Source organism: Panthera pardus, unplaced genomic scaffold (assembly GCF_024362965.1).
Source record: "Panthera pardus isolate Hobbes unplaced genomic scaffold, ASM2436296v1 HiC_scaffold_17, whole genome shotgun sequence".
Lineage (NCBI taxonomy): Eukaryota > Metazoa > Chordata > Mammalia > Carnivora > Felidae > Panthera > Panthera pardus.
Genome location: NW_026526732.1, coordinates 145349029 through 145370594, shown reverse-complemented (window position 1 = coordinate 145370594; position 21566 = coordinate 145349029). Strand labels below are relative to the sequence as shown.

Sequence of the window (21566 nt, the reverse complement as noted above, 5' to 3'; positions counted from 1 at the left end):
CTGGAATTTAAATACAAACATTAAAAGATAATCAAAGGCGGAGCCTGGGTGGCTCAGTTAAGGGTCCGACTTCTGCTCCGGTCATTATCTCACGGTTAATGAGTTCGAGCCCCGAGTTGGGCTCTCTGCTGTCAGCTCTGTCTCCCTCTCTCTCCGCCTCTCCCTCTCCCTCTCTCTCTTTCTCTCTCAAAAATAAATAAACACTTAAAAGTAATAATAAAAGCATGATAAGGGAGTAGGATGGGAGCAGAAGCCACCTAGGGAGTGGCTTCTGGGGCAGGGGGTGGGGGATGGGGTGGAGCAGTGTGGGTCTGGCAACGGGAGGCAAAGCTGGATGACACTGGGGAAGGAGCCTCTGGAGGGCCACCTACCATGTGCTAGCCACTGAATTAGACACTTCTCCCAGCATCTCTTTTAGTCCTCGTGACGTCCCGTGAGGTGGGTCTTGTTACCAGCCCCGTTTTACAGATGAGGAAACTGAGGCTCAGAGAGGCTAACTTGTCCAAGGCTAGCTAAGCTAACAAGCCTCAGGGCAGCCCCCAAGCGTGGCCTTCCCTCTGCAATTCCCTATTTTGTCTCCATTTTGATTGTTTCGTGGAGTTTTGGAAGTCCCTAAGGAGCAGGGGAATCTCCCAAAGCTGGAACCAGAGCTCTGGGGGCCCCTTGCTGTTTCATCCCGGCAGGAGCCCCAGGCCCATCATGGTTTCTCATTTCGTAGAGGTCTCCTGGCCAGCTGTGGTGAGGGTTTGAGTCATCGGCCCTGTGTTTGGGACAGAGGGGGCTCTAGTATTTGAGTGGCCGTGTGCCTGAGGCAAGATGGAGTCAGGGTGGCCAGGATAGGGGACACGGGCAGCCAGCCTCAATGTCCCATGAGGCTTTGTCTCCATTCTAAGAAACCAGTCACCAATCCCCCCAAAACCCACGCCCCTGCCCTCCGGAGGCTCACAGCGTCACCGGGAGACCACACTACAGCGACAGTCACTGCACAGGTGCTTGTCTGGTGTTGGGCCGCCTAGTTGGTGGTGAAACATGCAGACTCTGGAGCAGGACAACAGGTTTGAAGACCCCATCCACCACCTTCTTGGTCTTGTGGGACTCTGGCCAAGAGGTGCCCCGGTCTCTCCATCTGTCCTAGGGGGAACGATAGCATCTTGACAAAGCAAAGCAGCCGTGACATCCGGGAGCTGCCTGGCCCAGCCAGGGCCTGGTGTGGCTCCCGCTGAACACGGACAGGGCCATCCGCCACCGTGAGGGACTGAGACAAACACAAGAGCACTCCGGAATCACGTCTGAAAACAGACAAAACGTGAATAGCGTCCATGCCACAAAAACGACCAAACATCCCCCGGGCAGCTAATCCGAGTAAAGACGACTTCTCTACCGGTGACCAAGTTCTCTCCTCTTTCTAGCTGGCCCTCCTCCGAGGTAAGATGTAAGATCCCCAATCACAGAGTCACCTCCACTTCCCGACAGCCTCTAATCCAGATCAAAGTCCTGCTTCCCGAAACCCTCCACCAATCGCCCAACATAAACCCAAACATTATAGCGAGTCCTTTCCAGCACCCTGCTACCAAGACACCCCGTGGTTCCCCTGGTGTATGTTCCTCGCTGTGACGAGTAACAGACCTGGCTTGTTCACTCCCAGGTATGTTTCGAGTGATCTCTGGCTGGAGGCGCCGACGGTCCCCACCTGGTCGGGCACGTGGGATGATACACTGCCAGGACTCTTTAGATATGTTTGCCCTGCTTTCCTTTCACTTCTGCTTTACAAGGAGGGCACTGAGACCCAGACAGGGGCGGTGGCTCTGCCCAGGGCCACACAGCTGGTAGTGCAGAGTCAGGGTGGAAAGCCAGGTCACGTTCCAAAGTTGTTTTCCTAACGCCCTTGCCTCGGCCTCGAGAAGGCAGAAACTAACATGACAACACAGGGCCAAGCATCTGGGAGGAGAAGAGCAGGGGGGTCTTGGGGCTGAAAGAGAAGAGAGCCCTGGGGCGGCAGGAGGGAGCACCCAGGACGTCCTCAGTCACCCCCTGTGACTGCTCTCCCACGTGTGACTTCCCAGACTGGATCCTCCAAGGCATTTCTGTCCGAGGCCGCCCGGCTGCTGAGTAAACACAGGCCCAGCTGGGGCCCGAGGGGGCAGGGGTCAGTGTCATCAGTCTGAGGCCTGAGTCACTTCCTGACCATTGCTTCAGAGGCACCCAGAGCCACAGCCTGAGTGGCCAGCTCGCGCCCTCATGGGGTTGTGCCCACCTGGGCAGGAGCCCCGGTGTTCCTCACCTTTCTGGGCTCACCTCTGCCACGCTCAGGTGATGACACAGACGGGGGAGTCAGAAGCCTTGTCCCCACCCTGGGGAACTGGATCCTCAACCCAGAAGAAAATCTCAGTCCCCCGGACAATTCTGTCTTGCCTGCGCCCAGTCCTGAACTCTGGCTTCCAGGACGTCACCCCAGCCTCAGAGTCAGGGTGCCTTCCCCTGGCAGCCTTCCCAGGCAGGCTGTGGCCCCTTCCCTTTTCCTCCCACAGGGTCTCAGGGCCAGAGCAGAGGATGGGGCAGGGAGGGTGGGGAATATGTTGGACACCCTAGTACGGGATGTGCAGAGGAAGACATGGTTTGATCAGTCGACATGTCCTCACAATGTGAGTGAGGGGGATGATTTGGAATGCAGACCATCTCCTTTAAGAAGCAAGGCCTCTCAACCCCGAGACGCTGCATAGACTTGGAGCTGAGAACATAGCCTCTAGAACCAGAGCTCACTTCTTTCTTTTTTTTTTTTTTTTTAACTTTTTATTGATTCATTTTGAGAGACACAGCTCAAGCCAGGGAGGGGCAGAGAGAGGAAGAATCCCAAGCAGGATCTTTTCTGTCAGCACAGAGCCTGATGTGGGGGACACTTGACCAGGTGCCCCTGTGCTCACTTCTTCAACCCAGCTCTGCCCCTTGCCGGCTGTGCAACCTTCAGCAAGTTACTTAACCTCTCTGTACCTCGGGTTCCTCATCTCTATCATGAGGATAATAATCATACTGACTCACAGACCTCTTACCAGGGTTAAGGGAGTTGTCTACGTAAAACACTTAGAATAATGACTGGCACATGGCAAACACAAGTGTTCAGTAAATATCTTTTCACTTCAAATGGGCTGATTTTTCCATTCCATTTCATTCTCACTACAGTTTTCGATCTCCTACCGTGTGCCGGACATGAATAAGGCAGATTCCTTACCTGCAATGCCTGTTGGGCACTTCTGTGGGATCTCTGCACGGTCCTCACCCTGCGGTGGTTTTCCAGACCGTGCCCGATGCTGCATAACTTGCACAACTCTGTGGGAGGGAGCGTGGCACAGGATTTGGGGCCTGCAGACTCCCTAGTGAGGACCCCCAGCTTGCTGTAGGCCACAAGCAAGTTGCTTTCCTTCTCCAAGACACCCTCTCTCCCTTTGACAACTTGGAGGGAGAGGTCCCCACCCCTTCCCCAGGCCAGTGCAGTTTAAGATAAGTCAGGCATGTGGACCTCTTGTGGTTATTCTCTGCCCACCCTGCCACCCCCGCTTCCTGGGAGGCCTCCGTGCTTTAATTCCAGCACAGAATCTTCTTCAGGCTTCATGAGCTACCAGACACAGGTGGCAGAAGGCCCTGGCTTATCATTGCCCTCATGGGGCAGTAGGAAGTCACAAAAAACTGTCCAACTGGAAATTTGAGCCTGGACTGGATAGTTGATACTACAGAATTCCCGTTGTTAATTTTAAGTGTAAAAATGATATTGTGGTTATGTTTTAAGAGTAGTCCTGAACTTTTAGGGGCACGTGGTGGCTCAGATGGTTAAGCCTCTGACTTCAGCTCAGGTCCTGATCTCAGGGTTCGTGGGTTCGAGCCCCACATCTGGCTCTGAGCTGACAGCTGGGAGCCTGCTGAGAGCCTGATTCGGATTCTGTGTCTCCTTCTCTCTCTGGAGCTCCCCCCCCCCCCCCCACACTCTGTCTCTCTCTCTCAAAAATAACAACATTTTTTTTTTAAAGAGTAGTTCTTATCTTTTAGAAATACAAAAAATATTTATGGGTGAAATTATATAAGGCCTAGTTTTGCTTCAAAATGATGGAAAACAAAATTGACTAAGAGTTGATATCATTGTTGCAGCTGAAGGATTGGGGTCATTCAGGTTTACTAGAACCTCACCGACGAAGTGCCGTCCAGAGAGCCCCGGAGCCTGGGAGCCGGTTAGAAATGCAGAATCTTGGCTCCACCCCAGATCAACTGAATCAGAAACTGTATTTTAATAAAATAAAATTCCCAAGGGATTCGTGAGCACGTTCAAATGTGAGAAAGCACTGGGCTATTCTACTTTCGTGCATTTTTGAAACTTTCCACAATCAAAAAGTTGTGGGGTGTGGTTTTGCTTTTCCAAAATTGTCTTCACCAGCCCCGGGCAGATCTTCCTGCCGAGTCCCGGGCTGGAAGGACCTAGGGGGCCCTGTGGTGTCCCGCTCCGCCCTACGCGGGACGCCCTGGGGTCCACCAGGCCGCCAGCGCCGCCCCTGCACCGTCCCCCGCAGCCCCTGCAGGGCAGCGCACCTGCCGCCCCGGCTGGGTCTCCCGCCGCGACCCCACACCGCCTGGGCCGTCGGGCAGGCCCGGGCGTGGCCGCGCACCGCGCACCTGGGCGAGCCGGGAGCCCGCCCTCGCGCGGGGGAGGAGCTGGCGGCGGGGCGGGCCGGGCCGCGACCGCGAGCGGGGGCCGGGTGCCGGGAGCCCGGCGGGCCGCGAACGCAGGCGCCGCGCCGGGGCCACCGAGATTGGGTGCCCGGGATGAGCTTCACCCGGAAAAAGGGCTTCTACAAGCAGGACGTCAACAAGACCGCCTGGGAGCTGCCCAAGACCTACGTGTCGCCGACGCACGTAGGCAGCGGGGCCTATGGCGCCGTGTGGTGAGACCCCCCGGGCCTGCGCGCCGCAGGGGGGCGCGGGGGGGGCGCGGGGCGTCGGGCCGGACACGCGGCGGGCGCATAGGCACGGGGACGCAGGTGGAGCCTCCCGACAAGCCGGGCCAGTGCACCCCTTCCCAGACCCGCCTTGGGGGTCCCCTCCGCCGCTGGGCCCTCGGCGCCGCTCGCCCAACCGCCTTGAGCGAGGACCCCAAGGTCCAGATTCCCTGCGGGCTTGGAAGACCCTCGCAGGGGCTCTTCCTGAGCTGAGCGCTTGGAGCTGGGAGGAGGCGACTGGGCAGCGGAGTATGAGCAAGAAGCCTCAGGCTGGCAGAGGCTGGCCTGAGGCCACTACAGGCGCCATCTCACTTTTCTCACTTTGCGGGGTCTCTGTGGCTTGAATTAGGACTGGGTCTGGTTCTCCAGGACTTGAACCTTATAGGGGACCCCGGAGTTCATCCAGGTGAATCCCTGATGTTACAAGTGGGTCCACTGAGGCCCAAAGAGGGAGAAGCGACTTGCCAAGTTGCAAAGAGTGAGCTTCCCTCCGGGTTCTGGATCCTGTTGGCATTAACTTGTGTATCGCCAGGCTCAGTGCACCCCTGTCAGTTACTGCTGGTCCCCTCTGATACCCCTGACCTGTCACTGTACCTGAGGCTGCTCCCCCATGTCCCGGGGGGGGGGGGGGGGTGGGCTCTGTGCCTCCCAGCCTAGCCCCCTGGCCAGGAGGGATTTTTTGGGGGGGGGGGGGGTGGTGGATGGCCTGGACTCCCCCGAGTGACCTGGGAGATGCCACCCGGGATGTGGAGTGGGGGCTGCTGGGCAGGAAAGCCACAGCCCGCTCACCTGTCTGTGCCCTACAGCTCCGCCATCGACAAGCGGTCAGGGGAGAAGGTGGCCATCAAGAAGCTGAGCCGGCCCTTCCAGTCGGAGATCTTTGCCAAGCGGGCCTACCGAGAGCTGCGCCTGCTGAAGCACATGCAGCATGAGAATGTAGGGCTGGGCCTGGGGGCTGCTCCGGAGAAGGGGAGGGGGAGCCCGGGAGGGGTCCTGACCAGGTCCCTCCCTGTGTGTGTGGATGAGGGGGGGAGGGCGCCGGCCTGAGGGGTGCAGGGAGCTCAGGACAGGGCCAGGAGAAGGGGACTCTCCTTCCTGCCCCTCCCACTCTTGTTCCTCACCTCATTAAAACGAGGCGCCAGGACCTGCCCTGCCTACTTCCCAGGAAGGGTGAAAAGGGTAGTTTTGGCAGTGGAGCAAAAGGAGCTTTGGGAGGTGCAAACATACTGTTTCATGGGCACAGAGGCGCTTTGTCATTTGTTCTGAGGTCTCAGAGCTGTGGTGCCCCCCATCCTGGTTAATGTATTTGCACACGTGGCCCTGATAATAACAACAATAACCACAGACAGTTGAGCACCTACTGTGTGCCAAGTGCTCTTCTCGGAGCTTTGCAGAAACTGACTTGTTAATCCTCACGTATTACAAGAGTTAAGTACTATTATTCCCAGGTACAGAAGAGGAAACTGAGGCACAGAAAGACTAAGAGGTCATATGGTTAGTCGGTGACAGAGCTGGGATTTGAACCTAGGCTCTGGGGCCTCAGTGCAGAATTATGAGAGCATCTTGTCTGACAGAAGCAGCTGGGAAAGCTGGTCACCCAGCTCTGGGCCTAGCAACTGGGCTTTGGAACAGGATACCTAGGTTGGAGGGTGAACATTTAAAATAATGATTTCAAAACATTGGGCACGTTTTAAGCCCCGTTGCTCTTCAGCCAGCCCCTCTGCATGGCCCCCAGCCACAGGTGATCTTGCTCCTGGATTCCTCTTCTGCCCTTTTTACTGCTTCTGAGAAGGCCAGGAGCCTGCCTCCTGCTGGAGACGGTGTATTAGGAAAGGGCCGGTGGTCATAGGCATGGCTGGGGCCCAGGGGCTGGGGGGAGAGAGGGCTGTGGCAGCTGCCCAGCCTCACTGACAACCTTCTCCCCAGGTCATCGGGCTCCTGGATGTCTTCACCCCAGCCTCCTCCCTGCGCGGCTTCCATGACTTGTGAGTTGGGCTGCACTGGGTTCCGGGGCATCTGCAGGCCTTACTTGCCCTCGGGAGCAAGCTGGGGGAGAGTCCAGATTTCTCTCTTCTGGGTAGGGGGGCTTCCTGTCCTGCTAGTCCCTTTGTGCCGTCCACTAATGCGTGATTCTGTCTGGATTCTGTCTGGATCCAGCCAAGGGTGGAGAGAAAGGCAGGCAGGAAGAGGTGGGAGGGGCTTAGCGGGGTCCTTGACTGACACAGAGCTGTCTGCTTGTTGGCTTCGCTTACTACCCGCTTTAATACCACCAAGACCTCATTGCCAGTCCTCACAGGATCTGCACCGGCTTACCTCCCCATTCTGTGGGGTCCCAGGTGTGGGTCTGGGCATGGAGCGAGGAGCGGGAAGGCTTGGCTGCCTCTGGCTGATGGGGTGTTTGACAGTCACATAGAACCAGAAAATTTAGACCAGTGCCTGGTCTAAAACGTAGGAACCTTTGGGAAGATGGAGTCTTTCTTTTTTTCCCAATCTTTCTTTCTTTTTTTTCTTTAAGTTTACTTATTTATTTTTGAGAGAGAGAGAGAGAACAAAAGCAGGAGGAGGGGCAGAGAGAGGAGAGAGAGAATCCCAAGCAGGCTTCATGCTGTCCTTGTAGAGCCCCACGCGGGGCTCAAACTCACGAACTGTGGGATCATGACCTGAGCCGAAATCAAGAGTCAGATAGATGCTCAACTGACTAGGCCACCCAGGCTCCCTGAACTGACCCTATTTCACATGCAGCTGAAGGTCTTTTTGTTAGGATGCTTTTGTTTTAAATTTAATGCAGTGATTCCGAATGGAGTTTTTTTTCCAATGAAGCCAGCTGCTGGGCTTAACGTGGGGAATTTAAAGTGGACCAGCCCCCCAGGAAGGGTGGGGTGTAGTCTCTAAATGAATACTCACAGTAGTGTGGTCGGTGCTCTATGTATGGTCAAGTGCTGGGGACTGTATGCTGCCTCAGGGGGCTTCACAGAGGAAGCTCGAACTCAACCCCAAAGGGTGAGTAGATGTTTGCCTGCAGTAAAGGTGCCAAAAGCATCCTGGGCAGAAGGAACTGCATGGACAAAGGCCATGGTGCATGAAAGAGACTGGACTGTTGGGGCGATATTGAGAAGTTCACTGTGGCTAGTGAAGGCCAGTGGCTGGTTTGGTCAAGGGAAGAGTCCACACTTGATCCCACAGGCAGCCTCAAGTCCAGGGAGGATTTGAACATTGGGGTAATGTGGTCAGATAAGATTTTGGGGTGCACTGTGGCAGGAGAGAGAGCCTGGAGAGTAGTGTCCCAGACCCAGACCTTGATCTAAATAAGGCAGAGGTGATGGGATGCCAAAGAGCAGACCTGAGACCTGTCAAAAGGCCCTATCTGTTGGGACGCAGTGGCTGGGAGAGGGGGGCGTAGGTCAAGATGCCAGGCTCCTGCTTGAAATACAAAGTGGAGGAAGAACAGACGTTGGGAGAAAGAACGAACTCCATTTTGGACACTACTTTTGAGGAGCCTATGAACGTTCCAGTGTTTAATCAGCAGTTGCAAACACATCTGGAGCCCAGGAAGGTCTGGGCTAGGGTAGAACATGGTATAATACTGTTGATTAAGAGATCAACAGAGAATCTTGAGGAGGTGTCAGACTGCAAGAGGTCCAACAGGAAGAAAGGGAGCCACAGGTGTGTGTGTGGGGAGGAGGGCGGTCATTGGTGATCTTGATCTGAGCCATTTCGGAGGGGCAGAAGCAGACACCAGATTGTTAAGGGATTGGAAGTTAAGGCAGCGGGTCAAGAGGTGTGGTCCACTCTTTCTAGAAGTTTGGCTGGGGAGGGAAGGAGGGAGAAAGGGTAGTTATTTGAAGAACCAAGTCAAGGGAAGGTGGTTCTAGCATGGTGAGACTTCAAGTTTGTCACCAGAGAAGAAAGAACCAGGGTCCATGTAGAGGTGAAAGACAACACTAGGGAGGGGACAGTGCATGAAGCAGGGTCCCTCATGGGGGAGGGCAGATGATCAGGTAAAAGAAAGTTTCAGAAAATCACAGGCTCATAGAGATGGCCTTCATCACATCCTTTTTTTTTTTTTTTAATATTCCTTTTTAAAAATTGTTTTTAAGTTTATTTATTTATTTTGAGAGAGAGAGAGAGCAAGCTGGGGAGGAGCAGAGGAAGAGAATCCCAAGCAGGCTCTGTGCTGTCAGCGCAGAACCCGATGCAGGGCTCGATCTCACAAATCGGGAGATCGTGACCTGAGTAGAAAGCAAGAGTCGGATGCTTAACTGACTGAGCCACCCAGGCACCCCTTTGATATTCCTTTTTAAATCATATTTTGTTCTGGACGTTGCTGTTACTACCTTGAGCAACAGCTATATTTTGCTGACCTTGACCTGTTTTGCAATCCCACAGGAGGGTACAATGGCTCAGCTACTCCTTCTTCCTTCTTCTGCCCTTCTATAATAATAAAAATAAAATGTTTTATTATTTCCTTCTTGAAAGGGCACACATCCTTGGTTGTTTGTGGAGTTCTCCCAGCTGGGCATGACCCTCTGGGGGAAAAAGTATTTAAACAGAAGCAGAGGGGAACTCTGGCAGATGTTTCTAAGTCACAGCTGTGGCTTTCTGTGGGGCGTGGAAGGGGGCAAGGCGAGGGCACACAGATCCATTTGGTTTTCCTGAGCACGCTCCAGCTAGAATGCTTACCCTGAGCTCTGCCAGCTGGGTGGCCACCGTGGCCAGGCTGGGGGCCAGAAGCCAGGAGGCCCGTGTGGAGGTCCGGCTGGCTATGGCGGGGGCTGGTTCTTGCACACGGAGGCCACCTCTAAGGCCTGTGCTCTGCCCCAGCTCCTTTGCACCTCCTGTGATCTCAGGCCTGGGGCTGGGCGGGACTGGGGACTGTCAAGAAGCTCTCATGCCTTGCAGCTACCTGGTGATGCCCTTCATGCAGACAGACCTGCAGAAGATCATGGGGATGGAGTTCAGTGAGGACAAGATCCAGTACCTGGTGTATCAGATGCTCAAGGGTCTTAAGGTGCGTGGGGGCCCGGAAGGTGACCGAGGGGGGCGCCTTGGTGTTGACACCTGAGGTTTGGAGAACACCAGGACTTGGGGGCTGGGAGAGCACCCTGTGACAGGGAAGAGGAGGTTTGGAGGCAGCCTGAACCACCTGGTGTGGAAGCCGGGTGCCGGACTCACCCTTCGCACTCTCTCCCTCTCTCTCACACAGTACATCCACTCAGCTGGGGTCGTCCACAGGGTGAGTGCTCTCTCCGCTCCGGTCCTCAGAGGCCCCTCCACCCTCCGCACCATGGAAGGATTCTCCACAGCCGGGGAGGAGGAAAGGAGTGGGGAGGCGAGAGTCCTCTGGAACCTGGCGTGTGGATATTTCCCCCCCAGCCTTGGCCCAGGAAGGCCTGCTCAGAAGAACGTTGTGTTCTGGGGAACTTTCTGGGTGCTGCAAACGAAGCAAGCCTTGAACTGTTTCAGGCTCCAGGAATCAGGAGTATCTTAGAGCTAGATGGGCCCAGGAGGACACCTGGTGCAGCCGTCATTTTCCACACGAGGAGACTGACACCCAGAGAGGGGAGGGGGGGGCAGGCTCCCATCTCTGCCTCTCGGCCCAGTGCTTCCTCTCTCCTCTCATCTAGGACCTGAAGCCGGGCAACCTGGCCGTAAATGAGGACTGTGAGCTGAAGGTGAGTGGGCTTGGGCTGGGGCGGGTTGGGGTGGGCTCCTCTCCCCTGGGAGCCCCCAAAAGCTGCTCCAGGACTGTCTGCAGCAACTCTTTGTCCCTCTGTCCCGCGAGTCATAGATCTTGGATTTTGGGCTGGCCCGGCACGCAGATGCTGAGATGACCGGCTATGTGGTGACCCGCTGGTACCGGGCCCCTGAGGTGATCCTCAGCTGGATGCACTACAACCAGACTGGTCAGTGGCCAGCTGCTCGGGGGTGGCAGGGGCTGGGGATCTTCTCTGGAAGCTTCTCCAGGGCCGTTGTAGTTCCTTTGGGTCGACTGACTGCCGGGTCCTGGTCAGCTGGTCCAGGTGATGCTTCCTCCCTCCCTCCGCAGTGGACATCTGGTCTGTGGGCTGTATCATGGCAGAGATGCTGACCGGGAAAACTCTGTTCAAGGGGAAAGATTGTATCCTTTGCTGGAAAAGCCCACCTCCATCCAGGGATTCATTCCTTCAACAGACACTTTATTACTTTAATCCCTCTTTTTTTGTTGTTACTGCAGAAGTGGTAGGTGCTCACTCTAGAACAACTGTATTATTTTATTTTTAATGCTTATTTATTTATTTTTCAGAGAGAGAGAACAGGGGAGGGGCAGAGAGGGAGACAGAGAGAGAGAGAGAATCCTAAGCAGGCTCTGTCTGCACTGACAGTGCAGAGCCCGATGCAGGGCTTGAGCTCATGAACCACAAGATCATGACCTGAGCTGAAATCAAGAGTCAAATGCTTAACTGACTGAGCCACCCGGGTGCCCTCTGACTCTAGAACAATTTTAAAATGCAGGTAAGGGAACTGATGAAAAGCACCACTTGTCATTCCGGCACCATGTAGAAAATACCTCATGCTTTGGCATCACACATACTAATTGAGCCCCTGTGTGCTGTGCAGGAGGAGAATATGTGGAGTCTGCACTGCCGAACTCAGTGTGCGGCAGGGGGGACGGTGATGAAGAGAGGGATGAAGGTGGCTGGGCGGGATGGGAGCTGGAAAGGGGTCGTGTCCAGGAACATTTGTGGCAAAGGACTCTTAACCCAGCCTGGTGGGTGGGAAGCCTTCCAGAGACCTGTGTCCTCTCCGGAAGGAAGGCACGTCTGGAGCCTGGCTCGTTGCCACGGGGCCTGGGTGGGAGTGACGGAAGGGCGGCGGGAAGGGCAGCCTCAGATCTACCAGCAGCGAGTGAGGCGGAGCCTTAACCCACTGCCAAGACCTGGACCAGCTGTCCCAGATCCTGAAAGTGACCGGGGTGCCGGGTGCAGAGTTTGTGCAGAAGTTGAATGACAAAGCAGTGAGTGGCAAATGGGTCTAGACTGGCCTCGGCTGTGTACTTGGCTAACCAGGGGTCACGTGGGCTGTGGGCCTTTGGGAAGGAGGGCTCCCCCGTTGCCTCCTTTTTGCCCTGGCAGATGCTCTTGCCTTCATCCCACTTTGGGCTTTGACCTGAGCCTTCAGCCCGGTTCCAGGGCATTTCTGGGGTCCCCCCGCTCTGTACCCCAAGTCCTGAGCCCGAGGGGCTGACAGATGGGGATTACTCAGTGCTTCTCTGTCTTCCAGGCCAAATCCTACATCCAGTCCCTGCCACAGAGCCCCAAGAAGGATTTCTCTCAGCTCTTCCCACGGGCCAGCCCCCAGGGTGAGTCTTGGGCCCTGCCTTCCACGGGTCTCTGACGGGCCTCTGACATCTGTCCCAGCGGGCGGGCTCTCCCAGGCCTGGGATGTGAGATGAGTGTTCTGTCGCTGCAGCCACAGACCTGCTAGAGAAGATGTTGGAGCTGGACGTGGACAAGCGTCTGACGGCCTCGCAGGCCCTCGCCCACCCCTTCTTTGAACCCTTCCGAGACCCGGAGGAGGAGACAGAGGCCCCGCAGCCATTTGATGACTCCTTAGAACATGAGAAACTCACAGTGGATGAATGGAAGCGTAAGAGCTGGGGGCCTCGGGTTCGTCCTCTCTCTGCCTGCAGCCTCTCTCTCCTTTGGCTCCACGGTTTCCATGCGTGGCCTCTGGCGGCCCCACCGCCCTCCTGGATCACTGTCAACACCTCCTTCTCTCTGAGCAGATATTGTCTCCTGTGTGCATTTCTTACTCCCTGAGCTGACTTCTGCTCCACGTTACATCCGGGGAGGGGGCCTCTCTTTTGCTCTGGGCACCCGCCCCCCCCCCCCCCCCCCACCTCACACCTCGGGCCACCCTGTGTTTCTCAGAGCACATCTACAAGGAGATTGTGAACTTCAGCCCCATTGCCCGGAAGGACTCACGGCGCCGGTGTGGCATGAAGCTGCAGTGACCTGCCCAGCCTCACCCTTAGCTGAGCCCAGGGACCACCACCCGGCACCACCTGCCAGACACCGCCCCTGGGACCGATGTCTGTTTGTCACTACTACAGTTTCAGCTCTTCTTGGATTATAGCCTTCCAGGCGGAGGACACAGGGCCCTTGTCCTTGTGGTAGGAAACAGGCCTAGTACATGCAGAATTCAGGGATGTTGGCTGGGAGAAAACAGCTCTGATCACAACCAGCCACATTAAAATGCCAGTCTGGAGAATCGCCTATGTGTGGGGTCCTTCTTTCAGGCTGAGGGGCAGACTGAGCCAGGGCAGGGGGTCTGGGCAGTGACAGCTTATTCGTTCGCTAAGGCTGCTGTGACAAATCCCCACAAACCGGATGGCCTAAAACAGCAGGACTTTATGCCCTCACAGCTCTGCTCGCAGGAAGTCTGAAATCAAGGTGTCGGAGGGGCCATGTTCCCTCTGAAGATTCAGAGCAGAATCCTCCCTTGCTTCTCTTCAGCTGCTGGTGGCTTCTGGAACCGTTGGTGTTCCTTGGCTTGCAGTTACATCACTCCAGTCTCTGCCCCTGTCTTCACGTGGCCTGTTGCCCTCCGCGTATCTGTCTGGCCTCGCCTGTTCTTATAAGAACACCAGTGATTGAATTTAGGGCTCACCCTAATCCTGTCTGATCTCATCTCGGTCCTTGCTAATTACATCTACCCAGACCCTGTTTTCAAATAAGGTCACATTCTGAGGTTCTGGGTGGACATGGATTCGGGGAGGACACTATCGGACCCACTACCGATGGCCACGAGGGAGGGGCTCCTTCCTGGGCCCCGCGCTCTGTTGCCGAGCCAGACGTGTTTGGCTGCTAAATTAAGGGAGTTGCAGAGAGCTGCAGCTGGTGAGACATTACATGCAGGTTATTTTGGGTGAGTGATAAGCAATCAAGATACGAAACAATAGCAGGTTTGCTGACTGGGAGCTGCAGAAGGCAGGCAGAAACAGGCTTTTTCCGGGCTTTCTGGAAAACTGTTCCACTCCGGCCTCCTCTCGGGAATGATACATCTCTCCTGAGCTTTAACCTGACAGTGGATAGGATTTTTCTGTTTACATTTGAAGAGCTTTGGCAAGAACAAATTCCCACGCACAGGGAAGGAGCCAGGAGTCTGGCCTTGTCATTCCAGCCCTGGGGCCTGGGGTTAAATGCAGATTCCTGGGCCCTACCCCAGACACTCTGATTTAGCAGGTCTGAAGCTGAGACCTGAGAACATTTAATGAAGACCTCCCTGACCCATGCCCAGGGATTCTGATGGACGCCAGACCTTATTTAGAAAAACATTTCATTGGGTTCAGTACCATTTGTCAAGGCCTAAATCAGCAACCTGCAATGGAGGACTTACGTGGGCTTCACACACTCATTTTACAGAAGTGAAGACTGAGGCTCGGGGCACTTTTAGGGGGGTGAAACTGTTCTGAGACTATAATGGTGGACACATCACATCATGCATTAGTGAAAACCAGCAGAAAATACCACAGGGTGAACCCTCAAGTAAACCATAGACTTTAGTTAATAATAATGTATCAGTATTGGTTCCTCACTTGTAACAAATGGACCACACTAATTCAACCTGTTAATAATAGGGTAACTGTGAGGCAGGGGCGGGAGGAGTGTTGGGGAGGGAGTATATAGAACTTTCTGTACTTTGGCATGAGTTTTCTGCAAACCTAAAATCGCTCTAAAGAAACCATGTCTACTTTTAAAAAAAGAGAAGAAAAAAGCTTGAGGTCCCAGGGAGATAGGGTCTGATACCCACAGCCAGGGAGTAGGGATGTCGGGAATTGAACCGAGCAGCCTTGACCACTGGGCCCAAGACACTTAACCCACACTTGGATTCAGTGGTGGCTCAGCCTTCTGTACCTTCTAGCCTGCCTCTCTGAACTTCTCTGCCTATGTCCATGGATTCTTCCTCTCCCACAGGGTGAACCTGCCGTCAAGGAGAGAGGGGCTGGCCATGTCCTGCCACAGCCCTCACCTTGCTGGTTACTAAACTGCCCCAAGTCCCCCGAGTCAAAATCCCTCAGTTAAATCTTTCAGCCTTCTGAGACTCCTCACTGGTCCCAAGGACACAGTCCAGTCTCCTTGGCCTGGCATCCTACCTAACATCATGTACTCCTACTGCCTCCTATTTTCCTTCCCCCCAACGTGACTTGCCAGTCCACCAGTCCTGGGATACACCACGGGGCTCACTTTGCACATGAACAGGTTAAAGGTTCTGACAAGTCCGTCAGTAAAGAGGTCTGCTCAACATTAACCCTGAACTTGCCAAATGTCCTTAACCACAAGACCCCATCTCCTGAGAGCCATCACACACACAGCCCCCATTTGCACAGTGAAGCTCAGGGCACGAGTCCCAGGACTGCTCCCCAGGTGGGCCTGGAGCTTCTTTCAGAGCCTCTGCCTAGGAGGTCCTTCACCCCCCTCCTCACTTAGGAAAATCCTCCTTAGCCTTCGAGACTCTGCCTCAGGCCGCCATCGAGAAGAAAGTTCTCCATCGACGGCCATACCACCCTGAACGCGCCGGATCTCATCTGATCTCGGAAGCTAAGCAGGGTCGGGCCTGGTTAGTACTTGGATGGGAGAAGAAGTTCTCCATAATCCTCCCTAAGAGAATGGGTGTTTTCCTCCCTCTGCCCCAGGCCCTCTGTGGGCGGTAGCTACAGTCTGTTACAGTCCGTGTGGTTCTGCCTCCCCTCCCCATAGCACACTGTGAGCCCTGCTTGGGACAGCTATCTGTGAATGGGCAGATGTCGTCCCAGGGTCCTGCCGATCATGTCTCTGCCCCCACCAGACTGCATAGTATCAAGGGCAGAGAACAAAGCAGGAAGCAGAAGCAGGTGGCCCTGGCCTGCATCTTAGAGTTGCTCCCCCGAAAATTTCTAGGCTTTCAAACTCCCAGGCCTTTGCCCATCATCCCAGTGTCCCTCCAGTCCCTCCCCATCCCAGAAGTAAACTTCTGTGTGTCACTTCAACCCCTTCCCTACAATCCTCTCAAACCCGGGAAGTTTCTCCAAAGGGAGGTGACAGTGCCGGGCAGTGGGAAGGGGTTCATGGATTCTGGCCTCGCCCGTCGGGCACATGGCTGGAGGGACAGGAAACGAGTCCAATTATAGGCTGGCTGGGGGACTGGGCTCAGCTACTCTCAGAATCAGCCTGCAGGACCTCTGACGAGTCTCTGTGTCCCTCCTGTTGGTGGACAAGGTTGTTTTTGCCTGCGATAGGCAGGGAAGCTTGAAATTTCCTGACAGAGATAGGGAAGCCAAACTCAGGGACTGGAGACAGTTCAGTGACAGCACACTGGATCTCCTCCTCTGTGAAAGGAAGGGTGTCCTTGTACAATGTGCAGCTCTTCTCCCAAGGCCACTGGGGCCTACAGCCGGGGCCCGGCCACCAGTGTCACCCAGGCCAGGGCTTGCCTGGTGTGTTAGGGGTGGCGCTGTTCCCAGTGAGGGGCAGCTGATGGGAGGCTGGAACTGTCCCTGCCGGGAAGAGCCCAGTGCATGAATGACCCAGTGCCTGAGGGGCCACAGGCTTGTTTGAAAGGGGAAGGGATCAGCTTTCCCCTGGCACAGAGAGAGAGCTTTGGTTCCCTACCAGGGTGTGGGAAACTCACTTCTGAGGAGGGAGGAATGTCTTCCTACCTCTTCTCCCCACTCCAGGCTTTTGTGTCGTTAAATTCAGTTGAAACAATTCCCTAAGCACTAGTGCTGGGGTGCCCCCTCCCTCTAATCCACAGTGAGCTCGGGGCTCTGTGATCCTCCCTAAATCCTCCTGTGATTTAAGGTAAGAAGCTAGTGACTTTCTCCCTTTTCACAACGGGCAGCAGAGACTCGACACCGTTCAACCAAATCGAAGATCTCAGTGAGATGTCACCATGGAGGCCTCACCCCTGGTCCCCTGCCCGGAGATTTCCTGGGAATTCTCATCTAATCCCTCCTGCAGATGTGGAACCTCTGCCCTCGCTCTGGGCCAGTGACAACAAGGCACCTCTGGGTGGGGGGCTCTTAACCATTTTCTGTGCCTTGGATCCCTTCTCAAAACAATATTTTCATAAACATAAATTGAAACACACAGGATTACAGCAGAAGCCAGTTATGTTGAAATACAGTTGTGAAAACATTTAAATGTGTGATGTTGTAATTCATGGGTTTCTTTATTAACGCATTAGATAACAAGATCTAGCCGTGAGCCTGATAAACCACAAATCTGAAGTAGAAATGAGCATGAACGATGTTTCAAGATAACTGCAGCAACTGTAGAGGGGAATGAAAAGCTCTGTGCTTTCTATCGATGCTGCTCATATGACCTTAGTCTGCAGCCTCTGTTTAGAACCGAGGACATGGCAGCAAGTGGCCGGAAAATCGTAATATTTTTCAACCCAAGTTCACGGAGTCTGAATTACAGGGTGCAGTCTGTGATTGGTGGACCCAGTGAAGAACCCTTGTTATAGAAACTAAAATGTGACTTTTTTAAAAAAAAATTTTAATGTTTATTTTTGAGACGGAGAGAGACAGAGCATGAATGGGGGAGGGGCAGAAAGAGAGGGAGACAACAGAATCGGAAAGCAGGCTCCAGGCTGAGCTGTCAGCACAGAGTCCAATGCGCGGCTCAAACTCACGAACTGTGAGATCATGACCTGAGCCGAAGTCAGATGCTTAGCTGACTGAGCCACCCAGGCACCCCCGATGTGTATTTAGTTTTGAGGGAGAGAGAGAGAGAGGGCAGGGGAGGGGCAGAGAGAGAGGGAGACACAGAATGTGAAGCAGCCTCCAGACTCTGAGCTGTCAGCACAGAGCCCCATGTGGGGCTCGAACCCACAGACCCTGAGATCCTGTCCTGAGCTGCAGTCAGATGCATAACCGACTGAGCCACCCAGCTACCCCTAAAATGTGACTTTACATATCCTCTGCTATTTCTTTTTTTTCTTTCTTTCTTTCTTTCTTTTTTTTTTTAGTGTTTATTTTTGAGAGAGAGAGTGAGCAGGGGAGGGACAGAGAGAAGGGACAGGGATCTGAAGCAGGCTCTGTGCTGGCAGCAAAGAGTCTGATGTGGGGCTCAAACTCACAAACCAAACTGTAAGATCATGACCTAAGCCGAAGTCAGACACTTAACCCACTGAGCCACCCAGGTGCCCCAACCTCTGCTATTTCTTAACTGATCCCCCAGCCCCACCACCACCCGCACCCACTCCCTCTCACCCCGTCCTCCGTCTTGTGTAATCACAGAGCTGGATTGGAAACTTTCACATCTGCACCTGGAAGCCTACAACACATATTACACCCCCCTCCCCATTTCTCTGTGTCTCCTAACCTCACAGTCCAGTAGGAAAGGTCTGACTGGGGCATTTTGCTCAGGAATTTGCCGAGGCCTCCATAACTAGTTTGCAAACTGCATGGAATTCTCCCATCCCAACTTTACCGCATTTCCTCTAAACAATTTTAGTGATGAAGACATTGGGTTCCAGAGTAGAGATGGGGCCCAGGCCTCCTACCTACCATATACTGTTCTTTCCACTGTGACGGTGGTGTGGTGATTTATTGAGAACTGCATTACTGTCCCTGTCACCCCAACCACCACAGGCATGAAGACAGCCAAGCCTAGAGATGGGTTTGTGTTAACTGGCCGACAGAGGAAGCTGTGAGAAAGGCATTTATTTCTCTGTTATCCCCACGGTCTCATCTTTGAGAATATTTTGCTAGGATTCTGGGAAGAGAACAGGTTGGGAGGTGAGTAGGTATGAGAAGCAGTGGGCCTGTTGGTCCCCATATTCTTTTGAGACTGTGACCAGCTCTCTGTCAACACCCTTGCAAAACTCAAGAGGAGACTGCTGAGTATGCTTGGGAGCCCAGGGCTCCTAATCTTGGCTGAAATTCCTGTGTGACAAGTGTGTCCTGTGGCATCAGAACCATGGACCTGAAAGAGCCCTGTGGACTGGGACAGGGGACTTCTGTGACAGACACAGTTGGTTTCCTATCCATCAGCCACCCTCCCTTCTTCTTTCAAGAACCCACATTTTGTTCAGGCTGCAACCTGCACAGAAACGTGGGCCTCTTCCCCCAGCCCCAGGTGGTGACCCATGATTGTTCTACACCAAAGGAGCTAATTCTCTCTGCTGTTTGTGGGCTTAGGACTCAGTTCTGCCCAAGAGGACTTAGGGGAAGTCTGGGAAGGAGATCTAGGTGGTGTGTACCTGCCATCTGCCCTGAAGATGGTTTTGTGAGCTCTGCAGCTCTGGCAGCCATTCTGTAACCACGAGGAAACAAGCCCAAGGCTAAAAAGTCCATACACTGAGGATGATAAAATGTAAGGATGCCAAGGTCCTGATTTCTTGGAGACATCAGGAAGCTGATGACACCACTCCAGGGACTGCCTGCCTCCAGGCTTCTTATTATACGAAATAACTACATAACTTTGTAGCCGAAGGCACCATCACTCAGAGATTCTCCTACGTGTAGGTCACACATTCTTAACTCGTGCACCTTCACAGTGGTTTTAGGCACAGATGGATTATCAGAGACGTTTTCTTTGTGTCGTGGGGTCCAGAAGATCCCAGAACTTTTGTGTAATTCTGAGGAGGAGCCCAGCCCAATAGAACAGGGCCTTGGCTTTAGAAGCTCTAACTTCGTCCGGCCTCTTCTTTTTTAGCCCCCATCAGAAGAGCGGTGCCTCTTTCTATCCCCGTTCTTTCCCTGTGCACAACACCGGTTAAGTTTTGGGCTCTGGACGTGCGCTGCCTGCCATTAACCAGCCGTGTGATCTTGGGCGTCTGTTTCCATACCCCAAAAATGAAATTAATAGAAGGAAAGCATTCAAGACAGTGTCTGACACATAAGAAGCGCTCACTGAGCATTAAGTGTGATTTTTTTCTACCACATCCTCTTTTCTCCTTGCTCACCCCATCTTCCTGTCATCTTCCCTTCCTCCTTCTCAGAAGCAGCACTTCCGGGGTGCCTGGGTGACTCAGTCAGTTAAGCATCCAACTCTTGACTTGATCAAGCGATCAAGTGATCTCAGTTCAATGAGATTGAGCCCTGTGTCGAGCTCTGCTTGGGATTCTCTCTCTCTCTCCCCCTCCCCTGAGCATATGTGTGTGTGCACATGCAGGCACTCTCTCAAAGTAAATAAACTTAAAAAATAAAATTACAACACTATAATTAAAGAAAAAAAAGAAAGAAAGAAACAGCACTTTTCTTCACTCACCTGGTCTCCACATCAAATCCTCCTTCAGTAGGTCCTCAAGAGACTACGTCCCGGTCACTCTTGGCTTATATTATGACTCTGGGGTCTGGGAGGCTGCATTGTGTGGAGGGCAGAACAGGGGCTTTGCAGACAAAAAGCCTTGGGGTTAAGAGAAAAAGAGTGGGATTTAAAGAACTGGCTCACTTGCCCGGGGAGGGGGTGGTGTTGGCAAGTTTGAAATCTGTAGGGCAGGCTGGCAAGCTAGAAATTCAGGCAGGAGTTTTATATTACACTCATGAGGCCAAATTCCTTTTTCTTCGGGAAACCTCGGCTTTTGCTCTGATGACCTTCAACTGTTTGGATGAGGTCCACCCACGTTATGGGAGGTAATCTGCTTTTATTTAAAGTCACTGGTTGTTGGGGAGCCTGGGTGGCTCAGTCGGTTAAGTGTCTGACTTTGGCTCAGGACATGAACCCATGGTTCAAGGGTTCAAGCCCCATACCGGGCTCTGTGCTGACACCTCAGAGTCTGGAGCCTGCTTCACATTCTGTGCCTCCCTCTCTCTCTGCCCCTCCCCTGCTTGCACTCTGTCTCTCTCTCTCTCTCAAAAATAAACATTAAAAAAATGTTTAAGTCCACTGATTGTAAATGTTATTCATATTCAAAAATCCGTCGAAGCAGGAGTGCCTAGCTGGCTCAGTTGATGGAGTATGTGACTCTTGATCTCGGGGTTGTGGGTTCAAGCCCCACATTGGGTGTAGAGATTACTTAAAAAACAAATAAATAAGTAAAAATTTAATAAAAAAAATAAAAATTCTTCACAGCGTCATCTAGACTCGTGTTTAACCAAATAACTGAGCACATCGCCTAGCCAAGTTGACCCATAAAATTAACCATCATACCAGGTGTGTGGGGCAGGATACTTCTCTGAGCCTTGTGTTTCTTCGTCTGAAATGGAATAATAGAAGAGCGCACCGTGCAGGACTGGTGAGGGGTGAGTGCATACAGAGTGCACAGTAAATGATAGTCTTTTCCACCGTTGTTATGGTTGTACCAGGAGGCGCTCGAAACACATGCTGAGGGTGGCAGTCAGTGCTCTCGGGCTTCCAGGGAACAGAAGCCATGGCTGCTGCTCTCTGGCTTTCGGTTGAGTAAGTATCACACAAAACCGTGCAGGTGCACTGTTCTCCTCTGACTCATCACCCAACAGAGGGGTCCAGAACCTCTGGTGCGTGGGAAGACGCCCAGGGAAACGGATCGTCAGGAATTCTTCACCCTCTCCTTTATGTGGAAAGGAGGAAAGTTTTTCCACTGGTTTTCTTTCTCTTTGAGACAGTGGAGGGCTTGGAGCGATATGTCAGAAAGAATTAA

At 53.5% G+C, this 21566-nt stretch overlaps 1 protein-coding gene across 2 annotated transcripts; it reads left to right on the top strand.

The window, feature by feature from the left end:
- The first annotated feature begins 4680 nt into the window (after window positions 1-4680).
- Window positions 4681-13231, top strand: MAPK13 (mitogen-activated protein kinase 13). Of its 2 annotated transcripts, XM_019456912.2 has the most exons (12): window positions 4683-4925; window positions 5786-5915; window positions 6906-6964; window positions 9879-9987; window positions 10183-10212; window positions 10604-10651; window positions 10768-10882; window positions 11026-11097; window positions 11894-11973; window positions 12240-12318; window positions 12429-12605; window positions 12890-13231. In XM_019456912.2, exons 1-12 carry the CDS (start codon window positions 4807-4809, stop codon window positions 12970-12972), a joined length of 1101 nt encoding a protein of 366 aa, XP_019312457.1. In that variant the 5' UTR covers window positions 4683-4806; the 3' UTR covers window positions 12973-13231. The 2 variants fall into 2 exon arrangements, with proteins under 2 accessions (XP_019312459.1, XP_019312457.1); XM_019456914.2 differs by lacking the exon at window positions 10183-10212 and having other exon boundaries at window positions 4681-4925.
- Window positions 13232-21566: the final 8335 nt, after the last annotated feature.